The following is a 23,999-nucleotide window of genomic DNA, read 5'->3' as shown; positions in this document are numbered from 1 at the left end:
CCTTTAAACGCATTTTTCATTTTTTTTAAATTCCTTAATTGATCAATGGCAAACAAAATTTTCCTAATTAGCATCATCAAGCATTTGCTTTTCATTCTGAGCATTTTGACGCCTTTGAACCCCTTTTCCATTTTTATTTCTTGAATTAATCAGTTAATTACAATGATTTCATTAACTTGCCATCGCCCATCACTCACCAGTCAATCATCAATCACTATAGAACCACAAATTACCATGATACGATTTTTTTACGCAGCGCCTGATTATAGGTCGCCGGTTCGACTCCCTGCCACGAGCTAGCTAGGCTCTAACTTAACTAGCAAGTTTATGCTGCACGAAACGTTGAATCGTATGACCTATCTGGAACATCCTGCGGCAAACAGTTGGCATGATACGATTTTTTTTTTACATAGCCCCCGATTATTTCCGGCAAGCGGTGCCGACTACGCCGACGGCTTTTCGACCTAATGAGCTGTATACGTTATCGCGTAACGCCCACCGTCTACAAGAAGCATGCAAAGGCATTCGTTCTTGAATAACCACTTCGGTACGAGAGGCCGAAAAAAATGCTTTTGTTTTCTTAGTCGCATAACCTCGCCAAGTTGGATGTTAAGCAATTAGTACGACGATACTCTCATTAGAAGCCTGCATGGATGATCTTATCAAACACGGTGACTTAACACGCTTTCGCAAATAGTAAAGCTAACCAGTGAAAAGCTCTTGCGTGCTGAGCCTTATTCGCTGCAGACAGACACCGGCCAAGCGCGCCGTGTCGAACGAATGGTCTAACTCACCTTGTGTCGTACAGGTCGCAGCTCCGACGAGCAGCGCGATAGGATGGCCTTCAGGCAGGCCTGTCGGTGACCCTTTAGCATATGCAGCATTTTATCTGCGAAGAGCAACCAGAACGTTCGCTCAAAACGCACCCATGAATACACGCACAATTTAGAGACCTTCGCGTAAAACAACAGCACTCAGAGCAAAATATACCAGTGCCTCGTCACTGAATCACACAAGAGGCACAATCCAGTCAAAGCACAGTACGAACTCACACTTGCTACACGCACCTAAATAGGAGCGAAGTGTCCGCCCGCAGCAATCAGAAATGTGTCGCTTCGTTGTGACTAGTTACAATAACTGCCGGCAGAAAACCAGCATCACCTAGATCCCCTCCTACCGATGCCGACGTCAGGCCGGGGATAGAAAGAGCGACAGGCCACGCGATGAAGTGGCTTATGTGAATTCCCTTCGCACGAAGAATAGAGCGACGCGTGACGTCATGCTGCATCGCGCCGCACTCACTCCCCTGAGATTCGTTTATCGCGTGCAGATAATGACCGTCCGTGAGCAGAACCGAAATTCGCTGCGCGCTGTCTGGGCTTGAATGTGCAGGCGAAAGTGCGTTTAACTACGCATAGATTCGTGGGATCATCTGCGAATATTGACAAAGTCGTCTGCTTCGTGGCAGACGGCCTCGTGTGGAAACAACATGGCAGCCGGAACGCTGCATTTCTTTTATCTCCGGCAAGAAGCGCTTCTCGGGCCTTCTTAACGTCCTCGGTTTAGAATGCACCGAACTAACAAGAGACGGTGAACAAATCAAAGCTCCGAGGGGGGGGGGGGGGGACACGGAGGGTGGGATGGCGTCGGAGTGTTACGCACGCAGATAAGATTAGGCGGTCGTAATATCGCCCGAGTGGCGGCCGTGTTCGATACCGCGACACTCGAAGGCAGGAGCGGAGCATACACGTGGGGTTCAGAATGGAGTACTTGCTGCGAGACAGCGCGCCATATATGCTTTAACTCCCCTTAATAGCTGAGACTTGCTTTACTGTGCAGTTTTATCGTAACGGAGACGTGTAAGTTTAGGTCCGTACCGTACCAGTCCAGTGTCTGATGCAAATACTCAATAACTTCAATACTTCATGATCACTCTCGTTTATCCAGTGTGTCATCAATGAGAGCTCATTTGAACCTTTCGCTTCTTCTTTGCGAATCAGGGTCTCGCCTATCATTCTTTCACACAATCTGCCATCACAATCGCCGTCTTAAACAAGAGTTTGTGTCGGAACCATCGTACATTCCATACCGTAGAGATCACCTTCTAAGAAGGCGTGCAATTTTGTCGAACTGATGCATTGTTTTACTCATTTATTCCCAAGGCACGTAGCCAATGGAACCATCCGTCGACCTCATTAGCCACTATTACACACGCGCTGTTGTTAAAATATGTCATTGAAGAACATGTTTATTCCCAGTCATCTATGTTCTGCTGTCTTATTGGGCTAAACTTCTTTTTTTTGCCCCTCTCTGCCGCATTCTTGTGTTATGCTTTTCTACTTCATGCATTCAAGTCATTTCCATAGTGCCCCCAGGCCTTTTACTTATCAAAAATAAAAAATAAATGCGCTTTTGACAGGTGCGTGTTAGCACCTGGTCACCGCGCATGCGTAGTAAGAACCCGGCTTGCCCGTAATGCGTCTATGCTAGTACGCTTCCGCTATGCTAAAACTCTGTTACTTGGCTGATTTTTGGAAAACTTAGAGAAGTTCTTTCCTTTCAGGGCCTCAACTCGTCTGCGTTTATTTTGCGAAGAATTCAGTGTCTCCAGCAGCGCTAGGGGATTTACATATTAGTCGTGAAAAAAATAATGGTTTCCATTTCCCGTGCTTATTTGAAAAATAAAAAAAAAACGTCTGTTTAAATCGTCCTATTCTTGAAGAATGAATACTCCTGTCACAGTCGGCCCTTCAGCTCATATTCCTCGCACTTTCTTGCTAGGGTCGCGACCGGCGTAGCGTTATGACGTACAAATGGTCCATGTTGCTGCACGAATTAAGGGCGTATTGCGTTGCAGGGCTGCTGGCCATCGAAAGGGCGTATAGATAGCTGTAAATTTAAAAAGATAATAAAACAGTACGAGGCAAGTGTTTCAGACAGGCTCATCACTTTTAGTCGCGCCACACTTATCTCTGCGAGAAGAGAAAAATATTACGTTGAATCAGCCTTTAAAAAATCAAAAATGAATTCCCTCCGTGCAAATAGGAAAAGGACGGTGGAATATCTTGAAAACTGAATTACCGATCCTTAATTGCTTATGTGCCGATTCAACACTGCAGGCTGTAAGTCATGCCCTATATAATGGAGTTCACGCCGGATTGATTTCGACCACCTGGGGCTCTTCAACGTTTCTGGCGTTGTATGCGATAGCACGATGTCAAAGAAAGAATTCATTGAAGGCCAGAACAGCACAGAAAGAGCATTTTATTGTACCGTAAAATTAAAGTCATACTGCGGAATGATTAAACAAGAAATCCCGTGCGGGTGCCTTGGTCACATCCTTCAAGGAGCGTTGGCGAGTGTATGTTTATTCACACACTTATAAACTTATTCATAAACTTATTCATAAAGCGTACGTTTATTCATACACATATCCACGGAACCGGTACGGGCCGCTTAACGCCGTCTTTCCTTTTCCTTCAAGAATGGTTGGCGAGTGTATGTTTACTATTTCCGTTTCAGAAAGGCGCAGCCTTAACTGTACTTCGTTTGCCTTTATTCGCAAATTCCGCCAGATATAAGACCGGTCTACGCTGAGTTCGGCAAGTGCAAAAACGCTCTTGAACTCTGTTCACGTCAAAGAGCCCCAGGGGTCGAAATTAATCGGCATCCGTTCGCAGAGTCGGCTTCGCGCGTGAAAATCCGTTTACCGTAAATCTTTCTGAACTCGTCAGAAAAAGTGTTTCCGTCGCTATAAATACTGTATCCTTTTCATCGTCCACATACGCCTCGCAGGCGCATGACGTTGACTATACCGCTGACACGTCCTTTCCATTGAAGAGCGTACCGAGTTTTTCGTTTATGTGTATGATCAGTCACAGGAAGCTCTTACTGCTTTTCTGCACACGCGTTCAGGTGAATACCTCTTTTAGCTCGCATACGAGTTTTTGCACTATCCTGATTTTTTTTTTCTGGATAACGTCCCTGCCTTCCCTCTCCCTCTTTATCTCTCTCTATCCTGTCTTTTCTTTCTTTTTTGTGCCTAAAGCATAAAATTAAGTGTCGCGGTGTCAATTCATTTACCTGCGGCGACAACGAAACAGAGCTCTGCTCACAAGTGGCACGCGGCTTCTGACTTTCCCCTTGACAATGAGAATGGCATATTCGCAGTGTGGTATCTCCCCACAGCATACACGGTGAAAGGTTTTAATGATATCTCAGCTTGTACGCACCGATAGCAAGGCGTCGTTTATCAGCTGCCTCCTGCCTATCTAGTAGTCTAGAGATGATCTGACTTGGTCGTCGAGTCGGTTTATCTCGTACATAGTGTGTCGAACTGCGTCAATGACGTACCGCCGGCGCGCTTTCTTTAGGTGGGTCGCACTGACGTCATAGTCACCCGCCATGCTGGAGATCAGGGGCATGGCGAAAACCTGTCGTTTATCTTTACCACTTATCGCAGCCTATCGGATGTGTACTGGTGAATTTAAGGTATGCGTTGACCACGAGCGTGGCGTCCGCAGATACACTTGCAGACACAGTGACTAAACATAAAACTCCGGATTAAGAAATGAACTAGCCTAAATATTCGCCTTGGTAGTCATTTGCGGCGTGTCCGTTGGGTGCGGTTTGCTCTCTGGGACCGGCTTGCCAAAATGCGGACTTTCTGATAATCGTGAAGTGGTTTGGAAACCAGGGCTTCTGTCAGCAAATCAGGAAGAAAGTTTGCATAACAGTGAGTCATGATTTTGTTTGTTCAATTTAAAGCGCGGACATGCGTTTTAGGGCTCGTACCGAGCATATTCGCGGTTCCGTTCGCAAATCGTCACTCTATGAAGCCACCAGTTTGGTCTGGTTTGTGGTTTAAGGTCCCAAAGCAACTCAGGCTATGAGGGACGCCATAGTGAAGGGCTCAGAAAATTTCGACCACCTGGGATTCATTAATGTGCACTGACATCGCACGGGCCTCTAGAATTTCGCCTCCAGCGGCGAACTTCGACCGCCGCGGACGGGATCGAACCCGCGTATTTCGGGTAAGCAGCCGGGCGCCATAACCACTGAGCTACCACGGCGGCTATGAAGCCACTGCCGCGTCCATCACGCTATGAGCAATCAGCGTACGCCGTTCGAAAGGCACCGTGGAATTCTTTCAGATGGCGCGAGTTTTGTGGGTTCACGCAAAATATTTTGTTGGCAATGGTTACCCGCTGCGTCTCCCCCACACTTGATTGTGCGCGTGGCATCCTCTGTGTTCTGGCCAGCGCTTTACAGCAACCAAATGTACTTCCTCACAGGAAGGTATACCTCTTGTCATCTTCAGGCTTCCTTTTAATGAAGTTTCACGCAGGAAAAAAACTGCACTGGCTTTTTTTTTTTTGCACGAAGCTAGAAACATGCATGACAGAAACGCCTGGTTAACAGGTATAGAAGCGCCACTGAACATAACAAGCGACAAATAGTGCATCGCGTTTGTAAGCGGTTAGAACGAAGCTGCGCAGCCAGGTTGGCCAGGAACGTAGGACCTACGCCGGCCCTAACACGTTTATCAGTTTGGCTGTGAAATATTGGCGGCCTGCGCGTAGGCAGCGAACGACTGTTGCTTGCATAAAGCACCTCGAATGACTGGCATGTGCTGCATATGTAGTTAAGTTCACTCAAGGTTGCATATGTATTTTTTTTTTCGGCGAGTGACGTACCCATGTCACGCCGTGAGAGGCAAGAGAATTAAGCAAAGATCTAATCATGGAAATGCAAGACCCCGTGCCTTCCTTTCCTTGCGCCCCCAACGCGCATATATGATCACTTTAAACTTAGAGAACACAAGGCATCATCTACAAGCGTGCACGATACAGCACCTATACCGCAGCGGTGGCCGAGTGGTTGAGCATCGGCCTCGCATGAGGGAGGTGCGGGGTTCGATCCCCAGTGCCGCCGGGTACCCACCAGTGGTGCAATGGGTACAAGCTTTCCCTTGGCCTGGTGCTCGGCTTATCTGGCGTGAAATTCTTGCAAAACGAGTCTTTGACCCCACCTTGAGTAGTCAAAAGTACCTTGTGCCATGGCGCTCTGTGGCCACGGATGCCCTTGAAGCATAAAAATCCATAATCATCATCATACAGCACCTATACCGCTGAATACACTGATGGCGCGTTCTGTACCAAGCAGCGTCTTTTTTATCGTCGCAGTGATTTATCGGCTGCAATGGGCGAGGTCGTGGGTTTGATAACCCGCCGAGATACTGTCATTTCCAAGGAGGCGAAATGTTAAGATACTTTCATGTGCTCGGGTTGGGGCTCTCGGTGAAGAATCGGCAGAACCCTGTGCGGCCGGTGTTGATACGAGCCCTGCATTGGTGCATGTTTCACAGTAAGCCGTTACAAAAATGAGCCTTCAGTTTCCGTTGACATATTGTTGGGCCTTTCTTAATTTTTGATGGAACGTCTGAAGTCCTTAAGTTTACTCAACACTGAATCCACAACATTTGCGCTGAGCACTTCAGAATGAAGCACTCATTGAGTAGATGTTGATTTTTCGTCGTGTAATAGTTGTGGATGGATGAATGGATAAGGCTGAGCCCTTTAAATCGAACGGTGGCTCAAGCCACCAAGCCATGACAGTTGAAATTTCACTCTTGTCTTGATTTTAGCCACCAATGAGATAACCTTCGCTTGGTTACTTCTACCCGTTTAAAATCTATTTTTCCTTCACTGCCCTTAAACCCCAACGCCTTGAATAAATCAGCCCAGTGCTTTCAACTGTAGTGTGCGTGAAGCTCTTTACGGAAAAGTATCAAGTGTTCAGCCGTTTCCTCCTCCTCTCCACACGCACCGCACAACGTGTCTATCTCCTGGTACCTAACTCGATAGGTCTTAGTCCGCAAAACTCCCGTCCTGGCCTCGAACAGGAAAGAGCTTCCCCTACAATTATCGTAGATATTTTCTTTGGCAATTTCCTGCTCAAACATTCTGTATGTTCCCAGCGCCGATTTCGTTATCGTCTCTGCTTTCTACAGAGCCCTCTCCGTTCCTTTAACATTTTTTCTTAGCCGATAATTGATGACTTGCCGCCCAAATACTGTCCAGATATTTGCTTGTCAATTTTCTAGTTCGCTTTCTCCATTTCGTGTCAACATTCTTTATATACAGGTATCTGAAAACTTTCCTAGCCCACCGCTTTTCCCCCATTTCTCTCAATCGTTCCTCAAATGCTATCTTACTGCTAGCTTCTCTGCTCTTGAACGACGCCCATCCCATATCACCCTGTACCCCTGATTTGGTGTATTGCCATGTGCTCCCAAGACTAGCCTCCTTACGCCGCGTTGTTTGATTTCGAACCTTGCTTGAAGATCTGCAGGCCTCATACACAGGACCGCATTGCCGAAAGTCAGGCTAGGAACCATCACCCATTTCGAGATCCCTCTTACCACTTCATACCTTCGCGTACGAAGGCACTTCGTACCTTCGTACGCCCTCGCTAGGTTACGCCCTCACAAAAATTATCCATAGACAGTCTATATAGGCCATTTTTGTGAGGGCGTAATAGACAGTCTGTAGACTTCTTATAGACGCTATTTCTTTCCTATAGATTTCTTTTTGTCTATTCATAGTCTATAGACTGTCTATAGACAAAAGTACTAAAAGTGTATGGCCATAAATCTATAGATTGTCTACAGACTATCTATGGGATTTGTATTGCCTATAAATTGTTCTCTACGGTTTGTCTATACAGACTTTATGGACAGTATATAGACTGTCTATTGAAATTTTTGTAAGGGAGCTGTCCCTATCTCTGCACGGGACCGTAACTCGTCGTGAACGTTACAAGTTTATAAATTTATTCGTCTTGGCCTGTTGGTGCAATTTAGGTTTAAAATAATTGCAGAAAAAAAAAACGTTATATTCAAGGTTTCCAATATTTTTTTTAAAGATGCGTTACCTATTTAAAGGTGCACTCAAGCGGAATCGGAACTCGTCTTTTCACTGCGGGAACTCTGTATCTACACGTTCCGGGCATTCTTAGAAACTTCGAATTTTTGTCCTGTGCGGCCGACTGTTCTAATTGAATCGGATTAAACGTCCCGGCTCCCGCCTTTTTTTGAACTCAACGCGGTAGGTAGGAGGAGTCAACCAACGCGTCAGCCAGTCCCGTGGCTGCTTGCCGCTCTGCCATCGGCGGAGGGATACGCAAATCAGAGTCCACGTGTATTTTTATTTCCGTGGGCCTAATGTGCGGCTATATTGTCTGTGACTGAAACCGTTTATTCACTGAAACCTAAAACACAAAATAACAGCGAATGCGAAGCCGCCACTGGACTGGCAGAAAGACACTACACGCGTTGGTTGACTCCGCCTACCTACCGCGTACGACCCTCTTGATTGAACACGTAAGGTGGTTAATCAGGTCCATTGCCTTTTTTTCTTGTGATTGTGATGGTTAAACTGAGTAAACAGAGCTTTAAGAGAGAGAGAGAGAGAGGAAAAAAAACTAATCTGAAGAGCAACCTCGCTGCCACCTGTGGCTTCACTGTAAAACACACACGTGCGAAACATTGTTTCCGGAGCGCCTGTGCACTCCCGGTTCAATAAATCAGCCAGTTCAAGGATAAATTGTTGTAAAAGACGTCTTTTTTTTAATTTACTACTACTTCTCTCTCTCTCTCTGCTTCTGTTGTTCTTTAGTACTCCGTGTGGTGGCGTCGGACGACGTAGCTTCGATTGGAGGCTAAAATCAAGACAAGAGCAAAATTTCACAAGTCATGACTAGGTGGCATTAACCGCCGCCCGATTTGAAGGGTTCGGCCTTATCCATCCAGCCATCCATCCGCGCGGAACAGCTTCTGAAGTTTGATAAATCATAAGTTCTGACTGAACTGAAAATGATTGGTTGGTTTTTTTTTTTTGGGGGGGGGGGGGGGGAAGGAAATGGCGCAGTATCTGTCTCATATATCTTTGGACACCTGAACCGCGCCGTAAGGGAAGGAATATAGGAGGGAGTGAAAGAAGAAAGGAAGAAGGAGGTGCCGTAGAGGAGGGCTCCGGAATAATTTCGACCTCCTGGGGATCTTTAACGTGCACTGACATCGCACAGCACACGGGCGCCTTAGCGTTTTGCCTCCATAAAAACGCAGCCGCCGCGGTCGGGTTCGAACCCGGGAACTCCGGATCAGTAGTCGAGCGCCCTAACCACTGAGCCACCGCGGCGGGGCCTGAACTGAAAATGAAAAATTGGTTTTTGGGAAGAGGAAATGGCGCTGTATCTGTCTCACATCTCGGCGCACACCTAAACCTAAGGTAAAGGTATAAAGGAGGGACTAAGAGAAGAAAGGAACAAAGAGGTGCCATGGTGGAGGTCTGCGGAATAATTTCGATCACCTGGGGATCTTTAACGTGCAGTGACGTCGCACAGAACAAGGGTGCCTTTGCGTTTCGCCTCCATCGAAACGCTACCGCCGCGTTTGGGTTCGAAACCGGGTACTCCGGATGAGTAGCCGAGCGCAAAGTTGCAATTTCGGTTTCTCTCATTTCTTCTGAAACAAATCGCAAAAACAAAACCGCTACTCTAACTACTCCACTGTAAACCAAAGCGCGCTTACCTAACCTACTTTGTCCGAACTTGTTTCAGAGCGGCCCTTCAGATTCGAAACACTTCGAAGTCAAAGGTACGGAAGCTTCGAGGACAGGTAGTTAAACCGGAGGTGTAGTAACGTCAGAAAGAAAAGTAGTACTAGCAGAGTGAAACGGATGCAAGTAATTTCGACAAGCATGCATGAAACTACAGGGAGGCCGATAGAGAAATCGCCTCACAGTTCACGGAGGACAGCGTCCGGTTACCTATCCCGGTCTTTATCGTAAGCCGTAAAGCAGAAGGGAAAGGGGGTGGGTGAGGGAGGGAGGGATCAGACGGAGAGAGCAAAAAACAGCAAAAGCGTCGGCGCGTGCCTTCTGTCTGGCTTCCCTCTCCGCAAGCGGCGACTGTTTTTCCGGTTCCTGCGCCTTCCGCGTTGGACCTCATTCCCTTTATTCGTTTTTGGTATTTTCTTTCGCTTCGCCCACTGAGCAAGCCACTGACCGGCTTCGTTTTTGATTCATTCTTTGCCGCCGCCGCTACCCGTGCACGAGGCGAGGGGGAAGCCGGCTGAATGGAAAATTCCCAGTGACTGGCGATAGCCATCGGCCTTTCCTGACGGTCAAGGACTCCCCGGTCCGGCCGCTGTGGACTTTGTTTATTCGTCTGTTTAGACACTGAACCTTGTTTGCATGGTTTACTGTGGGCTTCTGTGTGCAGTACACACCAGGGACTTAAATTAATGACGACCGCACTGGCTCTGGAGGCGTGAATAGCTACCCGTAGTTTGCAACTAGCTTATACTTTGTTGCGGTGAGGCGTTACGCAGAATGAACGAGTTCGCTGAACTGTGACGGTGGCCTTCAATAGTTACGAAAGTCGCCTTCAGCGTCCTTTCTGTAGCTTTTGCCTTCTGGTCAGGATGTTTACCATACAGTGTCAAATAAATGTGTGCTCGAATTTTACTTCTGTTTAAAGGCGATAGATGACAGAGAAGAAAGGACGCCGGACTATTCCTGTGTTTACGGCTGTTATGCAAGGAGTGTCTTCTAGTTTTCATGCATTCCACAGCAAACGAGAGGAGGAGAGATTACGGTCAAAACAATCCATGACCAGCAGGTATCATCAATTTACGTCGGAAGAGCGAATTAAATAGCGCAAATTAGGGAGCTTTCGCAACCACTCTGCAAGTTCACTTTCGACTCGTATGCGGCGTTAACCACGTGTTTGTTCGAATAAGAGAGAAATAGACGATATTCGTAAAGCCCCTCAAACTGCAGGGACTTTACATATTTTCGAAATGCACATTGCTCCGAGGACTACGCCCGCCATGTTGGTTCAGACAAGAAAACGAAACCGCTGTATACGAGCCATCTGCCAGAATACTACGATGTGTGCGGGAACGACTTTCTCTACTCATAGGAGGAAGAGGGGGTGGGGGGGGGTGGGGGGGTGGAATGATGAGCAGCTCGGATTTAGAAGGTGTGCAGGGGCCAGTCTGGCTTCTTTAGGAACTTCGGTTGCTATGTCGTCGCATTCTTGTAACGCTTCTACTTCTGTGTCGCTGCCTTTCTTTATCGATAGCCTAATGTCGTCTGCGTACGTGCTGTGATATAGGTTTGGTATATCTTTCAGTCGTTGTGGGATCTCTAGCAAGGTGCATAGCAACGGTAATATTACTGCCCCTTGCCGGGGTGCCTTTATCACCTAGCTCTGTCATGTCTGTAACGAGGTCAGTGGCTGTAGCTTGGATTTTGAAACTGTACTCGTGAGATTCATAAGAGCTTCAGAAAGCACGCTAGCAAACGACGCACCTGCTCGACTAGGGCTCGACCGAACCAAGGTGGCAGCCGGAAAATACGGGCGCGGTGTTGCCTGACCTCCAAGAAGTTTCGCATATCGCCTATTGAACATCGTGTTTTTCCCGCCTCTTCATAAGTCGGTGTTTCACAGCTGTAAATTAATGGATTCATTTTCACTTCAGCAAAGTTCGAGGAATTAATCTTGTATATGATTGTCCGAAAGGTAGCATATGCGTAGCCATAGCGGGCCAGATTCACGTTAGAACAAACCGGTAACAGGAAACCACCCTCGTTGGGCAATAATTGATCAGTGGCCAAGTAAATTTTTCACCACCATGGGTGCTTCTATCGGCGATTAAATTCCCTCGCCAAAACGACTCGTTTTCTATTGCGCTGCCTTAAACATTTTGTCTTCGCCAACAAGGCTGGTCCATTATTCCTGAGCAATTGAATACGTCAGCCTGAACGCATAATGGGAAAGCGTGACATCATCCCTGTTTGTTTGCTTGTATTTTATTTCACAGAATCGCTCGTCAATGGAAAGAAAGCATACAAAGGAGGAAACTCGTTGCGTTAGCGAAGCGGATATCTCTTACGCCAGCAGTGACGTGCTCTTGCGCTAGTTTAAACCTGTACAACCGCGGGGAATTCGTGAGTCTGCCTTTTTCTCTGTCGCCTCCTTTCAACGCGTGGGACGTCGTTAAGCTGCAGGTGCTTCGTAACTCGCTTGGGCAGCAGCCAAGATGTGTGGCGTGAGGAGGCCGGTCGACGAGCCTTGCCTCTCGATATTTCCTCCAACCAGCCGGCACTCGATGTCAGCACGCATACACAGAACTCATGTGGACTCTTTCGCATCTTGTTTTGCGCGTCAGCGACCTGTAGCCACAGGAAAGCGAATGACTATGATATGTCAGGTATTAAAGAAGCCAACAGTCACCGAAACCAAGTGTAGGGGAATGTCTCTGTTTTCTTTAAAATTTTTGGTGTTGAAGAACATTAATAGTGCAATCATTTTATGGCTGAAAGAAAATTGATTAGAAAGTAGAATAAAGAGGGCATACAAACATGGTGCGGTGTAGTGGTGGTGCGGTGTAATCCATCGACACAGCGACCAAGTTCAATTTGTCCTGTGTCTATATAAAGCTTTAAAAAAAAAACGTTCAACAGGAGATCCCACTTCGAAAATGGCGAACAGACACGATGCACGCAGTATACATATAACCCGGTCGCGACAGTCCGCCTGCGGTATCGCGGCAAGGACGTTGGCTCGTTCGCCAGCGTAAAACTCGCTCTGCGCTATCGCCAAGGCCGACGCTCGAGGCCGGGGGGCCCGGCTCTCCGGCCGCGTCGCCGTACACGCGCAGGTCTCGTAAAACAGCGACACGTCCTGGCCGAAGAGACACGTCCCTCACGTACATACGCTGGCACCGGTTCGGCACCTGCTTTTAACGGTGAACGCGCTTGCTAAGAGCGCGTTGTGTGCGCTTGGCATTCCACGGCTGCCAAGGTCGAACGGCGTGCTGTGGTGCGATTGCCGACGAACACGTAACGCACTGACGGGTCGGGGACCTGTACCGCTGCCGTTTGCGACTGCACCCTCGGGACGGCGTTAAGCGCAGAGCTAGCTTTTTATTTATTTCTTTTAACTCTTTCTCATCACGTTTCTCGATTTCTTGGGGTCTAGCTGCTACCACCTCCCTTCGGCGTGAAATTTTCCCATGTCCAAGGAATTCAAGATGGCGGCCCCCATAGTAAATCGATATAACAACCCAATTAAGTAATTGATTGGTGACGTCACTTATAAGTCCAAGATGTCAAATTCGTGTTTCCATTGATGTACCTCACTTTAATCTCATTCATATCAATTCTAGTAAACCAAACAGCTAACGCTCGCTACTGCAACGTCTTCCAGACGGTGGTGGCATCTTTTTTGAAAGCTACAGCTTTAAGGCTCGCGTTCAGCGGAAACTGCGGTGTACCGTCGGTCGCGTTGTGAAAATTGGAGTTCTTTTTTTTTAACCGAAAGGAAATGGCGCAGTATCTGTCTCACATACCGTTGGACACCTGAACCGTGCCGTAAGAAAAGGGATAAAGGAGGGAGTGAAAGAAGAAAGGAAGAAAGAGGTGCCGTAGTGGAGGGCTCCGGAATAATTTCGACCACCTGGGGATCTTTAACGTGCACCGACATCGCACGGCACTCGGGCGCCTAAGCGTTTCGCCTCCATCGAAACTCCGAATTGGTCGGAAAGGTTTGACGGCACACGTGGTGCAGCGAAATTGAAAAGGGGTTTATACACTGCATAAATTGTGATTACAAGGTCGCAGTATTTGCTGCAAGTGTATAAAGTAAATGAATTGCGCTGAAAAAAATTGTGTCTGCTGACCTTTGACACTGCGAGCCGGAAAGCTACCCACGTTCGTATGACTTGGTCAAAGCAGGGTTTTACATGTATGTCGGGATGTTTGTGTTTTGTCGGTTTAATGGCGCATAAGAGACTTAGGATATCATGCGCCAAGCTCAAGGTGTAAGAAATTGTTTCTGCAGATTTTTACAAATATGTGCAAAAATATGGCGGTGTAGAAAGCTTAACAAGTTATTTCCTTCTAACTAGCACTGTGAGTAAAACAATATTTATAAAGGGCTAACATTAAAATTTTCAAAAGATGTCGGGTAACCTCATCAGCTGTCCTTGGCTGGGCAAGGAAATGGAGGCTCCCAACCAATTCAAGCAAAAACCTCAGCCTTTTTCTCAGGAATGAGAAATTGGCTCAGGTGCATCAGGTGAAGCACTGGGTCATTATTTACATATCTTGAACAAAATCTGCTTCTGTTCAAAATCTAAAAGCACAAGACATGTCTGCAATTGCATTTTCACCTAAGAGCAGTGCTGGGTGAAAAGGGATGCATTGCTTATAAAACGAAGAAAAGCGCTTTTTCCTTAGATTTTCCAGTTGCGAGCATGAAATTAAATGCGACTGACTGTAAGTTCATCTCCACATGTACAAACTGGTTTGTCTTTTTTTGTTAGCAGAAAGTTGTGTGTAATGTGTGTGTGTGTGGCCTATACGGAGACGGCAGATAATGAATTCCTTGAAACGTTTCTGGTGCACACATGACTTCCATTCACCTAGAACTGGTTTTATTAAGTGTAGCTTGTTATGTACTTCGTTGTTCCAAGAGGACTGCCATTTTTTCCTTGCATTACTATGTAGTAATTTCATGCAATCATTACAGGGCACATTTACGTTTTTTAATTTGCTTGTCACAAGCTTGAGCAGAGCACAAATCTGCTCTTTCGTTGCCCTTTATGCCGACATGACTTGGTACCCAGCAGAGTCTTATGTTTTGTCCTTGAGCTATGGCTGTTGTAATGTTGTGTATGAGGTCGCCAAGCAGCGGAGTTATTGCATTTCCAGAATGAAAGGCTGTAAGCACACTTAGCGAGTCTGTGTAAATAATACTGTCGGCGAGGTTCCCATTTATTATTTTTCTATGGCTGCACAGATGGCGTAGCATTTGGCGGTGAAGATGGATGCACACTGTGGAAGTCTTACAAATCTATTCCAATTTCCTTGTACCACTGCGCTTCCAACGTAAGCATCTGTTTTTGAACCATCTGTATAATAAGCTGTCAGTACTGTATTTTTCCTCGAGTGCAAGAAATTCTCGTATTATAGCTTGTTCTGGAATTTGTTTTTTGCGCGACTGTGTACGAGTGAAATCATAGATTTCAGGGAAATTGTACCATGGCGGCAGTGGACCTCGCCTTCGAGCAGTGTTTGGCAATATGTCTAGTACGCCGAGGCTCTGGCACATCTCTTCGAATCGCAATAGCAGTGGCCTGGTAGCTTGCGGTTTATTGTTAAAGAGTATCCTGGATGAGCACTTCGTGACTATTTGGTGACAGGTGTGTTTAGGTAGTGAACGGATGTTTAGAATGTAGGAACACGTGAGCATCGTTCTTCTGTCTGTAAGTGGTGGTTCGTTCGTTTCTATACACAAACTGTTTATGGGCGATGCCCTGTAAGCACCAGTGGAAAGACGCAAACATAAATTATGTACAGGATCCAGTCGTTTAAGGTATGAGGGTCTCGCTGACCCATACATTATAGGCCTATAATCCAGAGTAGAGCGCACTACAGAGCGGTAAATTTGCATAAGACATGCCTGTCTGCTCCCCAATGTTTCGTGACAGTACTTTGAGTATTTATTTATTTATTCAAAATACCCCCAAAGCCCTCATTTGAGGGTATTACATGGGGGGGGAGTAAGTACAAAGCACTGTTATAAGGTTAAAGATATTGCACTAAAATAAAATAGAAATCACAAAATATTAATCATAAATAGGCATTCACAGAAAGGGTCGCAACAATGCACATAACAGCAAAATTTGAGCATAAATAACATAAATAACAGCACCGCTAGAAAAGAAAAAGACAACACTGGAAAAGGTGCGCTGAAGTACAAAAATATAAAATAAAAAGAAGACAAGGCGGAAGAAAAGAACGCTCAAAAAATACCTTTTTAGTTGTTGAAAATGAGTGCATAAGATGTTGGAATTTATTTAGATCAGATTCAGTGGCAATTTCTGATGGCAAAGCGTTCCATTCGGTTATTGTGCGTGGTAAAAAAGAATAGGCATAATGGAATGACTGGCAGTTAATGCGTTTAACTTTGTAAGGATGATCGCGACGTGGAAAGATAACTGGCGGTGGCTGAAAGAATTCATCATGAAGGGAAGGATGGTGATAAAGCTTGTGGAAAAGTGACAGACGGGAAATTTTTCGGCGCAGTGCTAAGTTATCTAACTCGGCTTTAGTCTTCAATGAGGTGACGCTGGTGTAACATGAATAATCAGAAAAGATGAATCGCGCAGCACGGTTTTGCAGGGCTTCGATGTTACTGATGATATAATTCTGATGAGGATCCCAAATGGCAGACGCGTATTCGAGTTTCGGACGGATTAATGTGGTGTACGCTAGTTTTTTTTACATGTGTCGCGGCCTCTTTTAATTTAAATGTTAAGGATTGGGAGGCTTTCTTTTTCAGTGCATTATATGAGGCAGGAAGTGAGTTTCTTGTCAAAGGTTTATGCCTAGAAACTTGTGATCATTTTTTACAGGTAGCTGTGTTTCGTTCAGGTGTATGATTGGGTCAGCCTGTAGGCCTCGTTTTAGCGAGAAAAGGATGGCCACAGTTTTCTGTGCGGAAAACTCGAAACCTTTCCCATCCGCCCATGTCACTAATTTATTCATTGTCAACTGTATTTGTCTCTCGCATGTTACTAGGTTTGAGGACGCGCAGGCTATTTGAAGATCGTCAGCATAGACTGAATACATAATGGACTTCGGGATTACCTTGGCTACAGAATTCATTTTTATAACGAAGAGTGTTGTGCTTAAAATACACCCCTGAGGTACGCCATTTTCTTGAAAGAAGTTTCCTGAGAGTGTTGAGCCTAGGCGTACGTAAAAGAACGGCTGGACAGGAAATTATTTAGGCAATTTAACATCCTACCACGGATGCCAAGCTCTGCTAGGTCGCCAAGAATCCCGAACTTCCAGGTTGTGTCGTATGCCTTCTCGAGGTCGAAGAAGAAGGCAAGACAATGCTGTTTGTGCATAAAAGCTTCTCGGACAGTATTTTCGAGGCGAACTAAATGGTCTTTTGTTGAGCATCCCTTTTTATAACCGCATTGATGGACATAAAGAAGTTCGCGGGCATTCAAGGACTAATGTTAGTCTGATATTCAGGACACTTTCAAATGATTTGGCCAGACAGCTTGTAAGGGCTATTGGCCTATAGCTACTAGGAGAAGTTGGTGGTTTTCCAGGTTTCAGGAAAGGCGCTATCACGGCTGTTTTCCACGCCGTAGCATTTTTCCTTCTATGAATATTTTGTTAAAGATATTCAAGAGTGCCTCCATGGCAGGCTGAGAAAGATGGGCAAGCATTTCATAGTGTATCTGATCGGGTACTGGAGCGGTTTTTTTTCCGGCAGACAGTACTCTATTTATTTCTTGGAGAGTAATTAAATTATTGTATTGTTCCTTTTCAGCTCCACCTATAGTAAGTTTTTGTTTTTCGGCTATATTTTTGTGTTCCAGAAATGACTGCGTATAGTGAGACGAGCTGGAAACTGCATAAAGCGAAATGTTCCCCCAAAATGTTCCCCTGTTCCCTTATGCTTGTTGTGTGCCAGGCGTTGTCAGGAGAGGAACTGTGAAAGGTTAGAAGTTTCCGTTTAATTTTCGGACCTGCTCCCAAATTTTTTTTAGATGTGATTTGACTGTTTATAGATGAAATATAACTCTGCCAAGAGGCTTTCTCAGCACTGCGACGGACGTACCCAGCTTTGGCTCTTGCCTTTTAAAATGTACGAGGTTCTCTAGTGTTGGGTACATGTATGTCGTGAGGTCCTTCATATAACGTGGTAGCTTACGAATGTATGATAACGAGCATGTGCATAATTAGAGAGGCACTATCTAAAGGAGTACTGATTAAGCGAGTAGCAATGTCTGTCCATGAGGGGTGAGTACACGCGAACGACTGTGTCACGTGACATTGGTGTGTCATGTGATCTGGTAATATTAGCAGAGCACGTGGTCGGCTAATATGCTAATGAGATCAAGAAGAGTCGCTGACGGGACTCGTTAACTCACGCGTCATACCCTTAAAGGCGGAGCTTAAGTGTCCACCAATTTTTTTTTCTTTTGCATATTGCCTAGTGGTTGTGACAACAACCGCAGGTGCAGACTTGTATGACGCAAGGGCCGGCTGATTGATCGGCTAAGTGATCGGCTAAGTGATCGGCTAAGTGATAGGCTAATTGATAGGATAAGTGATAGGCTAAGTGATAGGCTAAGCGACAGGCGTGGCTAAGTGATGGGTTCGCGTTTCTGTAGCGATAAACAAACATAAAAAAATCCGTAAGACAAATTTGTTTCAGTGGTGGATTCGAGAACCACTCTTTCCGAAATTCTGGCAGAATGTTAAAAAAATACCCTTTGATACGTATGTAAATTGCAACGAAATGTGGTAAGAAATCCGGCCGTTGTTGTTGAAAAACTTTTTGCGTACGGATTACTGCTTACTTTGCGACTGAGTGCGTTCGATGCCCGAAGTAAAAACGTAGCGTTTTTTTTTTTGTGCATACAACAGTACTGCGTCGACGCATTTTTATACTTCGCTATCGCGCTAATAAATGCAAAAATTCCGCGACCTCGCGTTTGTACACACCTTCCGCGTAGTGGAGTTCCGTGCAGTAAAGGGAAACCGCCTGGAGACAGCTGCTTGTGCACGCAAACACGCAGACAAGCTGTTGACGCGAGCCAAACAGTACTGACAGGCATTCGCCATTGTTCTCCAACCTCGCAGAATGAGTGGCAGTGCGTACGTTTCAAAGCACTTGCTGTTCTCAACTAGTCAGTCATCGCCGATGTAAACAACTCGACAATCGCAGCTATATCGCGCTATATACTTTTACGGACGCTTTTAAAGATAGGGTTGATGAATATCATTTACGACGTGCTCAGCGCTGAAAATAGAGCGATACAAAAAAGCAGTAAAGAAAGACACAACAAAAGGTGGCAGTTATACAGCTCACAATGACTGCATTGCTGGCTCAGCTCCTGCGCAGCTGTAGCTTTATAGATGTAACGAGCTTTTAATGCATCACCCCTTAGTTCCCCGACTTCTGACTCTATATAGAAATAAAAGTATTAGAGACAAAGGCCATCAGACATTTTCGATTTCCACAGCTGCGCAGAGGCCGAAAACAGTCGGTTTTCCGGAGAAAATTTCGAATGTACAATAATTCTCAGGCTGCACCCTAAGAAGAGCAACTACCTCTCACCTTCTTATAGCTAATTAAATTAGAAATTTCAAGACCAGACGAAGACGCTGGGTAATTCTGACGGCGTCTTCGAGATTTGTCTGGCGGCCCGTTGCATGACAGAAGCTGGAAAACTGTGCTGTTTGGGAACGCAAAGTTCATTTGGACGGGATGGAGTGAAAGACGTCGCGATGATACATGGTCTATAGCTGGCGTTGGCTTGCGGAGTACAACACTGCTGTTTGGAGCGTAAAAGAGGACTATTTGCAGACCGACAGTTAGGACGGACTACAGAGACAAAAACGAAGCGCAAACGACTGATTTTTTCAAGGTCCTGCAGGGTTTATGACGGCAAAAAAAAAAAAAAAGAAGCGTTCTCGGTTGCCCAGGTATATAAGTGTGTGAGCGTCCTTCGACATCCACCAGTAAGAAAGAGCTCGAATTTCGAAAAGGAAAGGTTTGATAAGCATGTCGTCTTCTCATGTTTTCTTGCACTCATACATTTGAAGGAGATGTCAACAATGACTAAAACCAAGGAAGGCATAGGGGAAATTTTTGTGTGGTATTGATCAATCGGAAATTAGTAGTGTAATCATTTATTATTTAGTGTTTTATCAATTATTTTTCAGGCAAAATATATTACACTGCTATTTTCTCATTAGTCGACAGCATAAATAAATTAAGTTCCTTATGCTTTCCTTGGTTTTAGCGACTGTTGGCTTCCTTCATTTCCCTGCACTTCTTGCACTTCGCTTTCCATGTCAGCATGTGGAAGAAAAAAAACAATATCCGCCATGCAATGACGTTCCCGCTTGTTTTTATGTTTGCACACTGTTTGCCTTCCCATCTGCTCCTCTCGTTTTTTCGGCTCTCATATTTATACCCCTGCATGCAGAACCTCGAATAAAATCAGTTGTTTGTTTGTGCTTCTTCTTCATCTGAGTCGTCTGTCCCAACGTTCTGTGTGCTAGTAATCTTCTTGTGCGTTCAGGCACTGCGGTTGTCCACCATTAAGGATGAGGGTCCAATTACACCGCCACGTGTTTGCGTTGATTTTTATTATATTATTTTTTTCTTGTGAAGGCTTCGCAACTGCAAGGCCACATTAAGGTCAGGCGAATTAGCTCTTGCTGCTAATCGTCACCGCCATGAGCAATACGAAATACGCATGACCAGTGGAATCCATTACGAGGAGGTACACTTGAATGGCATTCAACCAACCTTAATTCACTAATGTTGAGCATCACTTATACCTGCATTTACAAAGGAGGGCTGTTATAATGAAGCAGTGTTTCCCATTGTGCATTATATCAGTTTCACCACATCGCGGCTGCAGCTGCACGTGAGCCATTGAGGAAGGGCTAGGCGGGACAGAATTGGAATAGAATAGTTTCGCTATCCTCGAACAGTCTCTTGTGCTGAAGAAGCCTCGTTATGTGTAGTTATGCGTCATACACAAGTAAGGATGGTTTTGGAGCACAAAATTCGCATACCAGTGTCGAGCAGAACAGCACAAACGAACCACAGATTTCTCGACAAACGAACCAGGGACGGTATAATAAAATTATTTTTCTTTTTGGTTCATTGCATTCTTATCATTCACCTCGTCCACTGACGTAACCGTGAGTGATACTGGAGCGCGTGGCTTGTATGAGCCAGTCACGAGCGACCGTAATCCGAATCAAGCGGATCTGTAATAGAGTTGTGATACTGTCCTGGCCTTAAGTGGTAGAGATCAATGTGAGTGACACTTTGAGTGCGTAAAATTGTTTCGTAATTGACTCGCATGACGTTAGCTATCGCCTGCGGAAATATCACGATCGACCGCAACGCATGGTCCAATTGCGATACCAGCGACAACAATACTACATTTTTATTCCTCTGTTTTACGCGTACGATACATGAGCTCTGCGCATCCTGGGCCATTGTTTTATTCAGGCTCTTTATAGATTCATTCTTTTGTTGTACTAACTGCCCTTTGCGACGTTTTGGCTGACACATGCAAGCACTGCTAGTCACCGGCTTAGATACCATTGACATGATTGGCCAATGATATGAGCCAGGAAAAGAGTGTACGTAGTAGGTACAGTCAGGCCGGAATGAAACGCGAACAGAGCCTGTGAACAAACGAAAATATTTTACCTTCGTTCTTTCAGCTGCGGTAAACGACTACTAGCTGGTTCTTGTACTGGGGTAAAGAGTCTATCGAAGTGTGTCTATAATATATATAACAGCTGCAAAGGAATGCATCGCTGCAAAATAGTAGAAAGCGGCACATGCGTGTTCGCGTTTCATTCCGGCCTGACTGTACGTCCCCTGGCCTCAAAAGCTACACGGTGCCGGCCCCCCGCTCGCAGCTGGTAGCAGCCCTCTCACCTGTTTACACACGAGCCAGGAATACTCGCTGGAAGCCCAGTTGTCTCGGTGGACAGACTCGTGTTCGGACCAGTAGTCGCAACGGCGCGCTTCACCGAACAGGGTTGGACGCATGCACTTTTCAGGCGTCGCAGAGCGATCGCCTCCGATGAGGTCGGGAGAAACCGGGGGTCGAGGAAACACAACCGACACCCCCAACAGCACCAGCAACAGCAAAAAGCAGCACAGTTATGTCACTGAGTTGTCACGTGCGCCGTGGTGCTGTCGCTGCTTCGAGCAGATCTTCGCTTCTTGCCTGAGAAAGGGCAGAGAACAGTGTCTTCGCAAACTCCTCCAATCGTGCAGGAACTCCTTGAGGACTTGTTGCCTAGACGCAGACTTCGAAAGAACCTTGCTGGAACTCGTTTGCCTTCGTGCAATTGGTGTTCGCTATCGCACTTGTGTTTCTTTCTCGTTGTTGTTGTTTTTGCGCCCACTGGTAACCAGAGGTCAAACCTTGAAAGATACGGAGGCGCGAAGAAGGTCGACACGTTGTACGTACTGTTATACCGGCGAATCTGTCCTCATATACGGCGCACACTTTCACGACTGACTACTAGGACGTGTCGCGAGTTCACACAGAGCACACGTTTCCGGCTGGATTCTAGTTTTCTCCGCACCGCCTGCGGAAAACGGGTCGATGTCCCGACGATCCTCTCCTTGTCCTTGTCCAGCACAGGACGCACAATCTTGTCCTTGTAGAACCTCGGTTCCAAGACGTGGCCGCAGCTTTGACCGCCGCCGGATGCTGCTACCGCCCCTGCGGACAGAAAGATGGGAAAGTGCGTTTAAAACCGCTATCGAAATAACGGGGTAAAGAGTAGAGGCCGGGAGAGGCCGTGTGCACCAACTTTTAGTTGCTTTGAAGTTGCGACAGAGGGAGGAAGCGTGCACTCGGTAAGGAAGGCAAGAATGAGGGGAAGGGTGAAAGCCAGGAAGTGTGGCCCACTGAAGAAGGGGAAGGAAGGAGAGGGAGGCCGACAATCGGAAGCTCCAGATCTCAGTTCAGCCACTTCGTCGTACCGAGTGGCACTGTGCTCGTTGCGCGGTGCCAACGCATCGAGACGAACGGAGGCGAAGCGGCCGAGCGGACAAGGGCAAACACACCACGCACATTTTCTCTTTTCATTATTCACAGACGAGTAGCGCGCTTGGAGGCCACGATCAAAGAGTCCGGAAACGATAAAACGCGCGCTGAGAGGCTCACAGTACTAACAGACACGCAAATGAAGTCGTGTAAGAAGAATACGCGTCAGCGAAGGCCGCGGCCAAACAGAGGCGCGAGCGGCGCGAACGCACCGTCGTCTCGGTGAAGGTTACACTGCCGGCGCCACGGTGGGGTGTCGTACGATCGGGTCCCTCGTCGGCTCGTCGTCGTGTCGCTGGCGTGGAAGGCAGCAGCTCTCGAAAGAGCGAGCAACCTGCGTGAGTGCGTGCGTGTTCCGTTCCCTAGTGGCGCGGATGCGTGGCTGCGTACCGGCTCGCCGCGACGGCTTCTGCCGGCGGCGCTGGATTCATTTTTTTTCCCTACTCGCTTTCTCTTTGTATGGTTGCCCTTACGCGTTTCGTTTTTGCTTCTTTTGAGCGAGCTACAAGTGTTCGCCGAGAGAGAGAGAGCGATGCAGCTGCACGGCTGCGAAGCGAGGAGGTGGGTAGAGAGGAGAGGAGAACAACGAAAGGAGGAGAGTGCTTGCATCGCCAGAAAGGTGTGGCGAGGGTAGGCTCTCTTTCCTCGGCCCCCAGCCTGACTTGTCCGCGGGCTTCGGGAGGGAGCAAAAAATGAACGCGCTTTTCCTCACTGTTACGTCTTCGGCCGCTTTGCGGATCAGAGAAGTGCGCTGCACTTTCGTTTGATACGCACCCTCCCATCCACCCGCCTCCCACCGCTACCCCATGGTCTCCGTCTGCGTATATCTTGTTCCGCCTCTCCGACCGTGAATTTCGTAGACGTAATATCCGCCGCACCTAATGCTTCCTCTAACCTTCTCTCTCACATCACCCCACTTCCCTGTAAGACGACGCCCCCGACTCCTGCGTTTTTTGTGAGGGCATTGTCTGGGCCCCTGTCTGGCACGCACCGGCCTGGCTGGGAGCGTTGTAGGGCCGATGCTCACGTAGGCTGTGGTGATTTCCTGCTCCTGGTGCCCAGTGTCACAAAGTATATCTCGGAAGGTTTTCCGTGTGGCTGTTGTTGTAAATAACCTGGAATGTTTTCTCTTCTGCCGTTATCTTCGGTACCACGCTGCGTGCTGAAGCTAATGTCATATACTTCCGTCGGCGCTGGGACCAAGCGATGATGTCACGTTTTTGGACAGTTGTGGGCTGTGCAATGCACCCGATATACCTGCCGCACTATGTAACCAAGTTCATGACCTTGTGGTTAG

The 23,999-nt window shown here is 46.8% G+C and overlaps 1 protein-coding gene across 5 annotated transcripts in view; it reads right to left on the bottom strand.

Annotated features, from left to right (window-relative positions):
- The window catches only part of LKRSDH (lysine ketoglutarate reductase/saccharopine dehydrogenase), a 63,052-nt gene that overhangs the window by 19,250 nt on the left and 19,803 nt on the right, over positions 1-23,999 (bottom strand). For 2 of the 5 annotated variants that reach the window (XM_077639318.1, XM_077639321.1), the window contains exons 1-3: positions 22,915-23,131; positions 21,577-22,375; positions 795-889 (exon numbers count right to left, since the gene is read on the bottom strand). In XM_077639318.1, the coding sequence (XP_077495444.1) occupies positions 795-884 (90 nt within the window). In that variant the 5' untranslated portion in view covers positions 885-889; positions 21,577-22,375; positions 22,915-23,131. Of the gene's footprint in view, positions 1-794; positions 890-1,067; positions 1,207-21,576; positions 22,376-22,914; positions 23,132-23,999 lie in introns of those variants that run through there. The other 3 variants (XM_077639320.1, XM_077639317.1, XM_077639319.1) reach the window with 2 other exon arrangements.

Source organism: Amblyomma americanum, chromosome 10, assembly GCF_052857255.1.
Source record: "Amblyomma americanum isolate KBUSLIRL-KWMA chromosome 10, ASM5285725v1, whole genome shotgun sequence".
In the NCBI taxonomy this organism is placed as follows: Eukaryota; Metazoa; Arthropoda; class Arachnida; order Ixodida; family Ixodidae; genus Amblyomma; species Amblyomma americanum.
This window is presented reverse-complemented; position numbering and strand designations above follow the sequence as displayed.